Below are 15450 nucleotides of genomic sequence, written 5' to 3'. Positions count from 1 at the left end.
TAAAATTATAAGTTTCACACGATATTTAAAAAAAAAAAAAAAAAAAGGTAATGAGAGGGGTGAATTGATACACTTACAATAATTTAGGATTTAAATTCATACAATCCCAAATTTAAGTGGTGTAAATTAATATTTTCTCTAAAATAATTAAATTCCTCAACCCATTTAAAACAATTTATCTTAAAAATATTATTGAGCAAACATCAATTTTGAAGATTGTATTAATTTAAACTTTATCCTAAGTGTATCAATTTAAACTCTTTCGTAAGTTTATCGATTTAAATCTTCCATTATGTTTTATTTAGAAAAACATTGTGTGTAACTTATAGTTTTATCAATTAAATATTTAAACTTATATAAGCAGATTCTCAATTAAAATTTCATTGAAAATCGTCCATTCAGATTATAATTGTCCATTTTATTAAATCAACATTCAAGAAATCTACACATATATAAGAATTAATGCAATGGTGGTTTTTAAATATAATCATAATAAACGTTTTTAATCTATTCACATATAATGATTTGAAATTTTAATTGAAAAAATTAAATGTCTAGTACAATATTTTTCAAACTAAATTGGAGGAATGTGTAAATAGATACACTTACAATTATTAGTTGGAATTTAAATTGATACAACTCTCGAACTTTAGGAATGTATATTGAAATTTCCCTATTATCACAAATACATATATCAGCTTCTATACAATTACTATGTGTGTGTATGAGAGGGAGACAGGAAGAGAGCATGTATTCTATAAATATTTCAAGCTTGTGGTAATCCCAACAAAGGGCACTATGGTAGTTTCACCGAAGGGCATGATTGTAATCATGGAAATGGAAGTTTTTGTAAATGAAATGAGAAAGCCACCTTGAAGCAGCAAAGAAGAGTATAGCCATAGACACCATCAAAACTCTAGCAGCTCCTGATGCCAAACTTTGCTTTGTTGCTGCCAAAATTCCAAGTGAAGCAATGGACATAACCTGCAATACAACTTCTAGTGCATTGAGGACCTTATATGCCACCTTGCAACTGCTGCAGTTCACCACATGAGACCAGTACCTGAAAACATCCTCCCGCTTCAAATTTCGGTTTGTTCGTGTATGAAAATATCGATTAACATAAATGAAATAAAGAGAAAAAAACATAATAGGAAGGGAACTTGGTGGAGATGATAGGATGTGTATGAAGGATTCTCGGTAACGACCTTGAACTTAGAAAAATAGTTAGTTAAGGGATTGTTTTGTTTCATAGTTGTTCTCTAAAAGAGTGAGAATGAAAAGATAATTGTATAGACTCCGATACTTCTAAAGACTTGGTAGATTATATATGAAAAGAACCTAGATGCATCATGAATTGCACCTATCCTTTTGCAGCCCACCAAGTTGGTTCAATTACAGTTTGCCACGTGCAAATTCTTCTTTCTTCTTTTTCTTAAATATTTTTTTAGCCTTTTCTGCTGTGTGATTAGAATAGGCTGCAAAAAATGAGTGTGGTTCAAGATGCACTCAGGTATTGCCCATCATGTGCGTGAAAAATTAACTGCCTTGTGTTCTATTTACTGAGTTATTATTTTAGAAGTTGAAAAACGGCTTTTCAAAATACCCCAAACAGCACTTCAACCACACCAGTTAACAAAGAATAAGGATAACGGAAAGCAAAGAGGTCTTCATGTCTCTGATCGGAGCTAAAAGAAGCCGGTCAACTCTTGTAATGTTATTCACAACAAGTCAAGTTATGAAGAGTTTGTTTGGAATTACTTTCTAAGGGCTTGAAAACAAAGCACTTCAAATAAGTTCCAAGACTTTTTGCAAAATGGGACTCTAGTAGAAATGAATATATGTTGGATTGTGAGACCTAATTTATCTGTATTTTGACTAAACTTACGAGACAAACGTATTTGAAAATAAGACTCTCGTATGTCGTCGTCATCATCATCATCATCATTATTATTATTATACCTAAGATAGGCAATTCGTGGCCACCATATTTGAACCACGATCTCCTAAATATTGGAGTATCTAACTCGTACAATGAAATGAATGCATGAGTGTGCATGTAAATTGTAACATACCGAAGCCATGAATGAGTTACCTGTCCATCAGCTTTTTTTTTGGAGGCGATGGGGGAAGAATGCCACTGAACTTGCCTCTCCAGTCAACATGGCCATCAGAATATTTGTTCAACCACCTTCTCAAGGCAACCACTTTGGCGTCTGACTTGGTTGGTAGAAAACAAGCTTTCTGCCAATTCGAAGGGCCAACATCCAATATCTTCCTCTCCTATAAAAACGTACTCAAAATAATTATATGATGAATATGAATTCATAAAACCTCATATTTTCTGTTTTTTTTTCTCGCAATTTAATGTAGTAATCATTTAAGCTTAACAAGGAGTGCTCATTAGGTGCTGTACAAGAACAATTCCGTGAAAAGTTCATCCCAGAAGAGAGCAATGGTGATGACAAAGTTCCTCCAACAGCAGAACAAGAATGTAAAATGGAGGAAAGAGAAACAATGAAAACAAATTAAGGGTTCATTCATAACGTATCTTTTCCTTCATGTACAATAATGCGATCGCCATCACATATAATTAGGGTAAGCTTTGAGGTTCATTTCATCATATACAGATAGTAATTCCCTAAGGCCCCATTTCACAACTATTTGATTTTTGAAATTGAAGTTTATAAACTCTACTTCCATCTATAAGTTCATTTGTTTTGTTATCCAGTTTCTACCAACTATTGTGAAAAGTTTTGATATGTCCTTCGAAGAACTTGAAACAATGTGCTGAAAATATGATAGTCATTACCTCCACATGAAGAAGATACGAATCTGAATCTAAGACGAGGTTTTGTCCCAAATGGAACATCCACCTTGGAATAATTCGGTTAACCCATATGGCAAAATTTCTCAGAGGTATAAATATTACTCTGCTTTTACCCGGACTAATGGGAATACACATAAATACTACCATCGTCTTCCTCTGAGATGTGCTTGGGGTCACCTGATACAACCAAAGAAGAAATACAAATAATACCCAAAAGAGGAGAGAAATAAATCTAGATAATGCGAAAGAGTATCAAACTTTTCATCGCCAAAAGATGTATGCAAACTTGCAAAGGAGTTTCTAGATTTCATACCGGATTGTTTTCAGCCAATAAGAGAGTTCCATTGTCTTGATGTCTTGAATTTCTTTCCTTAGAAGGTAGATTAAAAGAAGTGTAGAGTACACAAGGTGCAACAAACTTGCTATTTCCCACTTCCTGATTACTGATGAAACCATGTACATCGAAGTCTCTCACAACTATTTCAATTGGTTTTCCTCCTTCTCTATCTGCTTTCCCTGTGAATTCCATAGATATTAGCCATCAGATCCAATTAAAGATGGGGTAAAAAAAATATTAAATAGTTTTTTTTCCACCCAAAAATACTCAACTGTTCTTGGTCTGTTGTCTTCCTATTATCCCATAATGAGCATATGGGACATGTGCAGGGTCCATAAGATTCTCAATCAAAACCTCATACCTGAAAGTGCAAAAAGACAGAGTAGTTCAGTAGACAGAGAGGTCTTCTCTATGCACTCGATCTCCTTCTTTCATGTCATCAATGTTATTGTTAACATATAGAATTCACTCTCTTTGGTTCAATATTTTACAATGAGGTCTACCTAACAGTAACAGTATTTAATTGTGAATGTTCAGTTAAGTAGCTGAGCCGTCTAGTTTTAGACCGTTCTTGGAAGAATAAGGTCATGATCTTTCTGTTCAATAGGATTCAGTCTTCTTCAACTGGAAAAAGGAAAAAGGGGAAAAACAGCACATTTTTTCTACACCACTCAGATCCACACGCCAAGTTTATCCACATCCAACATAACTGCCTTCATAACTCTACAACTATATTAACGAAGATTAAATAGAATGCAGAAACTAAAAACTGACAAATTGTCACTCCATACCCATACGGAAGATCTCTGTTAATGATTAACTTAGTATATGACGGATCGTCCAATTCGGGGATGTAAGGGGGTTTTTTCGTCACCATAATATCTTTATATTGGGGATCACTATTTGGCCAAAACCATAACATGTCATTCTGCACAATGCTAGGATAAACAGAAACACATGCCCTTTTGGATGTGTGAACCTGCAATATACCACAGGAAGAAAAATAGAAAACCTTGTCCAAATGGGAAATATTTAAAATTGGGCTAATATAACCATAATACCAAGTCTTTTAACTATCTTAGAATATGACTATATAGGTAGCTTATGAACACAATGGCACTTTCAATCGCAATATGTCAACAGATTCTGAAAAATGTTCATCAATAGAATCATATGCACTGAGGACAGAATTAGAATGTAAGTTTCGAATCTAAGTCATGTAGTAAGTTTTCAAAAAAGCTTTTCCATATTCTCTCATTTTCTCTCTGTACTCTGCTTTGCTATATCGTATCCTAGCCACCAAGTGCCTCTTTGCCACCTTCCTCGCCAACGGAGCAACCGCCGACATCTGCAACATCCACCAGTTCTGGAATTTCTTCAACATCATAGTCCCTCAAGGCTAAAACCCCTGTTTTTTTACCGACAAATCTCATCAACTCATCAACCTCCACCGGTAACTCCTCCCTCAAATCTTCCTCCCCACCACCAATTTCCCCCCAACCACACCCCACCCCCACCCACTCACTTTCGGATGTTCCAGTCGACCTTTCCCCACCAATCGATTGACAGTCTAAGATCATTATGCATACAACTTTCAGCATTCAAGAAAATTGTGTGTGATTACAGTAATATCCAATACGAAATGGATCCATTGAGAAAAGTTATATTCTTCTAATTTTCATTTAAGGAAATGATGATTCTAAATAAGCAGATTTTCTACTAATGTTTGTTCAATAGTCACGTAAGGTCACCGTCAGACACAAAATGGAATCACAATCCAAATTCTAGGATGTATTCAAAGCTCTATAAAAATTCAAGATTAAACAAAAACAGCCACAAAGTTCAATCGTCAACAAAGACAGTTGGAAGATGGTTAGAATCAGTACCGGAGGGCCGTCCGGGGGCGCCTGAGGGATGAACTTACAATCACCAGAGCCATTAAAGCACCAACCATGATAAACACATTGCAATCTCCCCCACCGATCAATCCTTCCTTCAGACAACGGAGCCAATCTATGCGGACACAAATCATCAAACACTTTCCACGCACTCTCGTTCTTATCCCACCACACCACCAAATCAATCCCCATTACCGTTTTCCCATGCGGCACCTTCTTATCGAGGTCACAAATCGGCAAGATCGGGTACCATTGCGCATACCAATCAAATCTCTCCTCTCGCTGTTCACTCTCGGCCTCCACTTCAAACGGATTCGCAGATTCTTCTGTTGAAATGGTGGTTGATTTGCTTGCACAGAGCTTGAATCTTCGATTGCGTCTGTTAACCGATGAAGAAAACGATGAGGAGAATAGAGGAATCTGCAAACATTGCTTCGGAAATTGGGATTTGTTCACTTTGGTAGTGAAGTGAAGTGGAGCAGAAGAGATTTTCAGAACGTTCATGGCCGAAGCTTTTCACCTGCATGAAATTATTTATATATATATAAAATTTTCGTCATGTTCATAAGTTTGAATCTTACAAAAAGGCTAAATTGACATTTTCCTTTTATAGTAAAAAAGAAGTTTGAAAGATGTAACATAAGTACAAGGAAAATAAAAACAATTTTCTTTTAAATGATTTTTTTAAATATTTTTTTTTCCATTCTAATTGCGGCACCCAAATATTGCTTGAGCTACATTTGAAATTCTACTAAATTGTCCAAAATTTGTCACTAATAAACTCTTTTTATTTCTGTTCTAAAATATTTTAATTCTTTTTTTTTATGAGTATGCAAGATGAGAATTTGAAGTTTCAATTTGTACTTTAAATATTTTGTTGTATCAAATGATTAACTATATTAATTTATACCATTCATTTTTCGTTTGAAAAATATAGTGTGGAATTTATAACTGATTCAATTAAACTCCTAAATTGTATAAGTAAATCAATCTAGACCGGTTTATTAAGGTTGCTTTTAAAAACTGTCAATGTATCGATTCTTACATGTGTGTGTTGATTTCTTCAAATGCCGAATTAACAAAATAAACTATTAGAATTTATGGTTTTAAAATGAAATCTTACCCCAAGAGTCCAAATTGACATGTTTATAAGTTTAGGGGTTTAATTGATAAAGTTATAAGTTTCACACGATGTTTATCCAAACAAGATATAATAAATGTTGTAAATTGATACACTTATAACTTTTTCGAATTTCCATAAAACTGAAACTTGGTTATTTTCATTGAGATTGACATTTGAAACCTTGAACCAAAGTACTTTGAATTAAAGTTATTTTGGTATTTATATTTTCAAAATATTCATATCAAATATCCATTTAATTCATGTAATGTAAAAGAGTAATCATTTTGATCCCTAAAAATGAAATAAACAGAAAAATGAAGTAATTAAAATTGAGCTAAGTTCACGTTGACAACTTGAAACTTTTTTTTTTCTTTTTTTAGTCATTTTGGTTAAGTTATTATACTCTCTCTTAAAAGGAAAAAGAAATTAGTGCTGATAATTCCACATTAGAGAAACATAGCGATCTCACATAGTTTATAACTTTGATGAACCTGTTGTTAATTAGTTTAAACAATACTTAAGATACACCTAAATATTATACTCCTTTTTTACATAAAAAATATTTGTAAATCTTTTTTAATATTAAAATAAAAATTAATACGTGTCAATTTTTTATTCGTGCAACGTGGACAAGATAGCTGCACTAAGTTTTTTTCGAGTTAGTTTTAAGATAGAATACAAAAAGGTTCAAATTCCACCCTGTCACCATTATTAAACTAAAAAAAAATGGGGAAAAAACGGATCATATCAAATCAAAATCAAATCGCGTCTTGCAAGTTGCACGTAGAAGATCTGTTTTGAATTAAAATATTAGACCACGTGAAATTGGTCGCCTGTTAAAAGTACCATTTTTCTTCAAATACTTTTAAAATACACTATCTTTAATTATAAGAAAATTATTATTTTTAGTTCAACAACAACGGTGATAATAGAAGATCAAATCTCCATGATCTTTAGAGAAAAATGTCGTATTAATTATCATAGAATTAAGCTCATATAGATGGAAAAAACATACATTTTTAGTCCTTAGATTTTGAGTCTTTCATTTGGTCTCTAGATTTTAACATGTTGAACTTTAGTTATTAAATTTTGAGTTTGATTCAATTTCTCTGGATTTCGAAATGTTACAATTTTGCCTTTGAGTTTTAGTTCAAAGGTTTCAAGATTTACACATTTAATCTCAATTTTTTTTCACTAAATACTCACTTTAGTCTTTGGCGTTAACGTCTATTAATTAATTTAAAATAATTCTGATGTAAAATTTTAAAATCACTTTTAAAAGTGATGAAAAAATAGTAAAACTTAATTAACTATGATTATTTTAATTCTTAAAATTAATTAATAGACATTAACATTAAAGAGCGAAAGTAAGTATTTAGTGAAAAATCAAGGTTAAAAGTATAAATCTTAAAATTTAGGGACCAAATTAAAAAAAAAAAATCTTAAATATCAAATGGTAAAATTGTAACATTTTGAAACCTAGGGACACAATTGAAATCAAACTCAAAGTTTAAGGATTCAAAATGTAACATTTCAAATCTAGGACCAAATAAAAACTGGACAAAAAAATCTAAGGACAATAGATGCATTTTTCCAAAATACAATACTATTGTAAAATTGAGGAGCATAATAAGAACTTGAATATGGAGAAAATATAATATAGTAATAATAAATAAATAAAATTTAGCAAAGTATAAGAAATTATTTAAATAGAAAATATGGAAATTGAAAATTTAAAGTGGATTTTCTCACAAATGTATGTGTCGACAAAATCCACAAATAACCACTTATTTATGGGATTTTGGCAAGTAGGATGTGACACACTTGGACACTAAGCATGGGTTGTTGTATGACACATGGTTAACACATGGGGTAATTGAGAAGTGACACTTGGTATTTGGACACTAAGCATGAACATCTAATTTACACATATTTTATGATATTTGTATAGATGTCCATTATATATATGAAATATGCCTCATTAAAACTTTACTAGGAAAAACTTAATGGAAAGAAAACCCTAGTGAAGGAAAAAAGTACATTTTCATATAATTTATACTCCTAAAAGAATACAATATATTTGCTTCCATTAATGAAAACATCACTTAAGATCTCTGAGTCGCTACGTTCTAATGTTATGCACCGATTTTTTAAAAGTTGCAGTTGATAATGATTTTGTAAATAAGTCTCTCAGGTTATTCTTCGAACAAATTTGTTATACAGTGATATCGCCATTTTCTTCAAGATCATGAGTATAGTGAAATATGATTTGTTCTATCTCTTTTAATATTTCCTTTGATTTGGACTATGTATGTTATGTTGTCTTCGTATAATATTGTTGGAAGATTTTTACTAGAAGACAAACCACATGTTCCATGAATGTGTTGATTCATTGATCTTAGCCATACACATTCTTGACTTGCCTTGTGAATTACAAGAATTTTAACATAATTTGAGGAAGTAGTTGTTATGGTCTCACTGATCGTCATGATATAACAGTTCTTCCATGTGTGAATAGATAACCTATTTGAGATCTAGCATTGTGTGGATTAGATAAATATCCAGAATCTGCATAAGCAATAAATCAAATTTTAATATATTTGAATAAAATAAACTCATATCAATCGATCCTCAGAGATAAATATATATATATATATATGCTTAATTCCATTCCTACGCCTTTTCGTTGGAGAATAACTGTATCTAGCTAATAAATTTATTGAAAATGCAATATCTGGTTTTGTATTATTAGTAAGATACATAAGTGCATCAATTGCATTAAGATATGGTATTTTAGGACTAAGAATCTTTTCATTATCATCTCAAGGTCAAAATATATTTTTCTTTACATCTAGTGAACGAACATCCATTAGAATGTTCAATGGATGTGTTTTGTCCATATAGATACTTTTCAAAACTTTTCCTGTATAAGTTGACTGATGAACAAATATCTCATCTGCTAAATGCTCAATTTGCAAGCCAAAGCGAAATTTTGTTTTTTTGAGTTTTTGAGTTTAAATTATTTCTTAAGATATTCTATTGCCTTTAAAAGCTCTTTGGGAGTTCCAATTATATTTAAATCATCAACATATATAGTTATAACAGCAAATTTTGACTGTGATTTATTTATTAAAAAACACGGATATATTGGATTATTTTGATATCATTCTTTCAACAAATATCTACTCAGGCGATTGTATCACATTCGTCTTGATTGTTTCAATCCATATAGTGACTTATGTAACTTGATTTATATATTTTAGGTATCTTAAATCCTTCTGGGATTTTCATATAACTGTCATTATCAAGAGATCCATATAAATATATTGTGACTACATCCATAAGATGCATGTTCAGACTTTCATACACAGTCAGACCAAGTAAATATCTTAGTGTAATTGCATCCACCACCGGAGAATATGTCTCCTCATAATCAATGTCAGGTTTTTGTGAAAAACCTTGTGCAACTAGTCTTGCTTTATATCTTGTGACCACATTATTTTTATTTCTTTTTCTAAAAAAATACCTATTTTTATCTCACAGGCTCAACACTTCTGATGCTCGGACTACTGGTCCAAAAACCTGATATTTTGAAAGTAGTTTAATTCTATCCCGATTGCTTCCTCCCACTGAAGCCAATTTCTATGTCAACATTCTTCAACTAATTTTGGTTCAAAATCCTCGCTTCTTGATATGATATCAAGAGCAACATTATACGCAAAAATGTTGTCAATAGCTACATTAGTTCGGTTCAGTCTATTTCCTGTTATGACATAGTTTATTGAAATTTCATTATTATCTTTAGATATTTCACCTTCTTCATTAGTCATGTCAAAGATTTTTTTTTATGGGTATTTATATCCTCAATCAAGCCTTTTTCTACTATTGACTAATTTTCTTTTTTAAGATTTTTATCTTTTAGACCCACTAGTCTACAACGCTTCTAGCGTGTCCAAACTCATTAGTGACAACTTGTTGTGTTGGGATATCAATTTTCGATGGAACATTTGCCTTAGTTACTTTCTTTACATCGATAAATGCATCTGGTAACTGATTTGTTATATTATGCAAATGAATTATTTTCTGAACTTCAAATTCACATTCATCTGTACAAAGATCTAAATGAGATAATAACGATGTATTTCATGTAATTTCTTTTCTCAACTTCTTAATTTCTCCCCCTAATGTTGGAAAATTTGTCTCATTAAAATGACAATCAACAAACCGTGCAGTAAATATATCACTCATTAAGGGTTCAAGATATTTAATAATTGATGGGGAATCATATCCAACATATATTCCTAACCTCCTTTGAAGACTCATCTTAGTATGTTGTGGTGGAGAATTGGAACATATATTGCACATCCCAAAGTTCTCATATGAGAAATATTTTTCTCATGGTCATAAGCTAATTGTATTAATGAATACTTATGATAAGCTACTGGCCTAATACGTACAATGTTGTGATTGGTGTCCTAATTCTCCCAGAGTCTCGTTGTTTGTAATGATACACATTGTTTAATGAATAAAATAATTGTTATTTCATTCTGGCATTTACTCATATCCAATAAACAAAGCTCCTTGGTTATTTTATGTAAACTTAAGCATGTATATGTGATATACAAGTGGATCATGACATAAGTGATAACCTAAATAGGTTTACAATGTAAGGATTAAGATGGGATACCTGATCCTGGTGACACTACGGATACGACCCGCTTTGTAGAGGTTTGCAAGTGTTTTAAACTACTACAGATGGTAGATCTGGACCATTCATGTGGAGACGTGCAAGCGGGGGTGTCCTATACAAAGAGTTTGTATAGGACTGGACCATGAAATGACTAGACTCTGTATATAACGCCGTTGATACTAGAGACTTACATCTCACCTAAACGACCATAGGTGACACGACCTCAATCCTGAGTGTTCTGGAAACTCTTGCCTTTGAAGGCGGTCCTTTGATTAGTATGAGTGAGAGTGGCTAGATTGTCAACTCAACATGCCTACCTTTTTGGGGACTTGTCTGATTTGGGAGCTGGGAACTCAATCCACAAAATGAAATTCACTTCTTTCCCGAAGCAGAGATATGTAGAGAGATTACTCCCTTAAGGGCTGATTCTGGGGCTTGAACATAGTAGCCACAACTTCTCTTTGGAAGAGAGAACTCAGTCATAGTAGGACTATGACTTATATTCATTAGAGGGATCAGTAGTACTTAAGGAGTTAGATGTAACTACAGGGGCATAACAGTTATTGGCCGAGTTGTACTTACGAGCAATCTGTGAAGGGTTATCGCACTACTTATTGGTTAAGATGGACACATAATATATTTGTGGTAAAGAGAGTTCAGTTGTCGGTCTTTAGTGGAGTGCCTGACAGTTAACGGATGGTGGATCCCGTGACTAAAGAGTTTATTCAGTTATTCACGTACCGTTGGAGCTTCGAGTTAGAGGTCCATAAGGTCCCATTGGTAGCTCAATGAGTTTAGTTGAGGATTAGTTCTTGGTGTTAATTTGAAATGTTCAAATTGACAAGAGATAATTCAATTATATATTATATGATCGGTTTGATGTATGAGATACATCTAGTGGAGGATTAATATAATTAATGTAAATGAGATTTACATTAAGTACCATGGAATAGAAAAAAATCTATGGTTTATATGTTTCATGAGATGAAATATTAAAACTATAGGTTATAAATATAGTATGATAAATTGGTTATCATTTATATTTATAATAATATTAATTATTGGATAATTAAATCTTATCTTTTTCTTTAATAACCAATTGAGTGGGAGGTTATTGGTGGTTTCATGATAACCGTGAGATAAAAGGAAAAATGTTTTCCTAATTTGAGTAATGTAAAATTTGAGATTTTTCTCTCTCGGGATCTCACGGAAGTTGTCAAGTAAATAAGATTTACTAAGCGATAACTTGGAGCAAGCTAAATGATCGTATAGTGTTTGTAGGCAAAAGACACGCAACTAAGTGAAAAGCTAAACGATCGCTTAGCTTTTGCTAGACGATTGACATCGACCTATACGATAGGTTCAGTCTTCTCCTACTTGCTCAATCGTTTACATGTTTGTTGTTTCCTCTGTCTTCTACCTCAAACCAAGTCTAGAGCCCACCTTCTTGATTCTCACACCGAGAATACCAAAGTAGCCTTCTTGGCGGTTTCATACTCAACTTGACACGTTCGAGATCCTGTGAAGGTTGTTCTTGCTGTTGGGGTGTTCATGACCGAGGAAATCACTGAGTTCGAGTGCGCGATGTTCATGCAGTGCAGCAGTCGCATTGGACGAGCGTTCGAGGTTGTTGTGTTGCTGTGTTCGAGCGTTCGTGATCAAGGAGCTTGGCGATGAGTCTACAAATGTGTGTAGCGTTCTCCTTGATTATTTGTATTATCATGCTATAATTTTTGTAATTCATAACCATTTGTTTGTGTTTATGACTGTAATTGTAAAGTTCATATATGATTGTAATTTGGAATGAACTTTCCGCTGCTCATGGAAATCCTCGTGCACGATTTTCTTCAATTAGTATCAGAATCAGGTTGTTCTGATATTCCAAATTACAAGTCTGTTTTGAATTTCATTTTACAGTCTTAGTCTGTTTCTGCATTTATGTTTAATTGTTAAGTGCATTTGTGGATGGAGTTGATGAATATTTCGGGTTTAATTTTTATTAGTTAAATCTTTCTTAAATTAAAAAGTGTTAATTTGTAAGGGCCCCTGTGTTTTGGGCATAATTAACTTGCAATTGATTATGTAATTCAAAGAGTTTGAGTTAGTCGAGTCGTTCGGATGAAGTTTCGAAGTATGGAGATGCGGTTTTCAACGAGGTAGAAGACCAAGCGTTGGTCGTATCGTGTAGCCTAAGGTAAACGATCGTTGGAATTTATCTAAGCGATCGTGTAGATTTTTCTATACGATCGTCTAGTATTTACTAAACAATCGTTTAGCTAATGCTAAGCGATGGGGTAAATCGTTTACTCTATCGCGTAGCATTGGTTGCCCAATCGCGTAGGCACGGGAGGTAGACAATCGTAGTGGGAGCATGTGATGCTCATCGTTTAGTAAAAGGCGCACGCTAGACGATTGTGTAGTTAACAAGCCTCATCACTTAGTTACTACCTACACAATTGCACGTATACGTTACGAAGGTACTAGCTAAGCGATCGTTTAGGCGATGGTGATTTGCTGTATCGAAGTCATTTAAACGATCGCAAAAGGTGTGCCTTGTGCGGGGCGCGCTAAGCGATCGCATACCTTAAGCTTTATCACTTAGTAAAAGGTACACGATCGTGTAGTATTTGCTAAATGATCGTTTAACTCTGGGAGCATTGGTAAGAGATAGAACAAAGCATATGTTTTATCGTGTAGACAATCGCGGGGAGTTTAGTACACGATGGTTGGAGACGCGTTGCTTCACCTGGACGATTCAAGACTTGATTCACCTGGTTTTTAAGGCAATTTGTGTTTTTAAGGCAATTTTACCTGGTTCATTAACATTTATTTTTATACATGTGATATATGGTGCTTACATGCCAAAGTGTTTGACATATAGTTTAAAACCCACCTTAGGTTGTGCAATTATTCATGCACATGTATTATAAATGTTATAATCGAACATGAAGAAATTACTTGAAAGCATGCACATGCATCATGAAATATAAGAGTTATATTTTGCATGCAGTGAGAATTATCATGCATCATCCTTTTGTTATATATGTTATAGTCTAAGGGTGAATGGAAGCATGTTTTGCTTGTTTCATTGTTGTTTTGTATAAGTGCTATATAAAAGAAGTAGCAATGAATGGACAATGCATTGAGCATGACACTTAGGCTGTTTATAAGCGTTATGAAAGTCTTGCATGTGTTAGCTTAGCATTGTGGTTATGATTTCCGTTTATAAGTGTTATAAAGGCAATTAGACCTAAAATCAATAAGAAAGAGTTGCATGCGGACTTAGGGTGAACTCAAGTTTTTTAAAAAGGGTTTTAAAATTGCATTGAGCTAAACCTAAGTTCAAGTGGTTCTAAAGAGTTTAGTAACCTAGATTAATCTTTTAAAATTGGTTTAATATGATTAAATTGGTTGGCATAAAAGATTAAATTTGATGTAAATCTATCTATAAAGGACCTCTGTCTAAGGCAGGTTCTGGCTAGGTTGGGGTTCTTAAGTTGACGGAAACGTAACACCCCTACCTGGGAACCTACCTGGAAAGGTGAATTAGATAGATTTTCAATAAGCATGCGACAATTTGGTTAAAGATCCGTTAAAGAGTTTAATATATGATGATCAAAAGTTGTTTAACTATTCAAGGTAAAAGTTACTCTTGGGCAAACCTAAAAGTCACTTAGTTAAAATCCTTGACCGTGTTTTTTCTAAGTAAGCTAAACCCTAGGTTATAAAATACTCAGTGGGAGGAAGAGACATATCTGATATGTCTATAATTTCACCCACGTTTCTCCCTATATGTTTACACCATGAGATTCATGTTTGGCCTCGTGGTGTCCTGGGAGCATCCCTCTTCGGATGATGTTTGCATGAGTCAATATCAAGGTGGATGGAGAGAGTGTCTATAATAAGTGGGTGAAGGGTTTGTGTCAACATGTGCTATGGTCTCTGTCATTGGTTCACACTGTGAGATCATTCTATACTTCCTCGTGGCGCCCTGGGAGCGTCCCCCTTCGGATGGGTTCTGTGCAGTTGGTCAAGATCAAGGTGGACTCCAGAAATGGATAGGGTCGCTTTAGGTTTTGCCCCAATCAGATTTTTTTCTCTTCGGATTGGATTTTTGGAGTGGATCTCTAGGGCCTAAAATGGTGGGTAACACTTACAATAGATTGTTAAGTAAGTTTGTAACACCCCGTATTTTTTCTTTAGTATTGAGATAATTTCAGTAATTTTGTTAATGGAGGGCATTTTTGAAATTTTGGAGTTCAAGTGCAAGTGCGGGAATTTAATTTTTGACCTTACAAAATTATTCAATTTAGAAATTAATGGCATGAATTAATTTCACTTTTTGGGAAAGAAAGAAGTTAAAAAAATAAAGTGGAATAAGGAAAGGAATAAAATAAAGTTTATTTTATTTCCTTTTTAAATTTTAAGTCTTATTATTATTATTTATTATTATTTTTTATAAAAACAAACTTTTCTTCTTCTTTTTCTTTCTCACCATGCGCCCCTCCAACTCCCCCCCTCCTCTTTGAGAAAACCCTAGCCGCCGTTGAATCCCAGCCGCCCGCCGTACTC

At 33.5% G+C, this 15450-nt stretch overlaps 1 protein-coding gene across 2 annotated transcripts; it reads right to left on the bottom strand.

Annotated features, from left to right (window-relative positions):
• Window positions 1–566: 566 nt before the first annotated feature.
• Window positions 567–5734, bottom strand: LOC120071658 (protochlorophyllide-dependent translocon component 52, chloroplastic-like). 2 transcript variants are annotated; one of them, XM_039024027.1, is made up of 7 exons: window positions 5054–5732; window positions 3959–4146; window positions 3440–3528; window positions 3144–3346; window positions 2813–3007; window positions 2096–2283; window positions 567–1063 (listed from the first exon to the last, which is right to left on the bottom strand). In XM_039024027.1, exons 1-7 carry the CDS (start codon window positions 5567–5569, stop codon window positions 808–810), a joined length of 1635 nt encoding a protein of 544 aa, XP_038879955.1. In that variant the 5' UTR covers window positions 5570–5732; the 3' UTR covers window positions 567–807. The 2 variants fall into 2 exon arrangements, with proteins under 2 accessions (XP_038879955.1, XP_038879956.1); XM_039024028.1 differs by having other exon boundaries at window positions 934–1063; window positions 2076–2283; window positions 5054–5734.
• Between the last annotated feature and the right edge of the window lie 9716 nt (window positions 5735–15450).

This window comes from Benincasa hispida, chromosome 2, assembly GCF_009727055.1.
Source record: "Benincasa hispida cultivar B227 chromosome 2, ASM972705v1, whole genome shotgun sequence".
Lineage (NCBI taxonomy): Eukaryota > Viridiplantae > Streptophyta > Magnoliopsida > Cucurbitales > Cucurbitaceae > Benincasa > Benincasa hispida.
This window is presented reverse-complemented; position numbering and strand designations above follow the sequence as displayed.

Bases quoted from the DNA above. Each gene is read 5' to 3' on its own strand.
- LOC120071658 (XM_039024027.1), bottom strand. From the start codon at position 5,569: ATGAACGTTCTGAAAATCTCTTCTGCTCCACTTCACTTCACTACCAAA. The intron at 3,529-3,958 runs GTATGGAGTGAC...TTGCACTTTCAG, and splicing joins AACAGAGATCTTCCGTATGG to GTATGAGGTTTTGATTGAGA. The intron at 2,284-2,812 runs GTAATGACTATC...ACGTTTTTATAG, and splicing joins CGTATCTTCTTCATGTGGAG to GAGAGGAAGATATTGGATGT.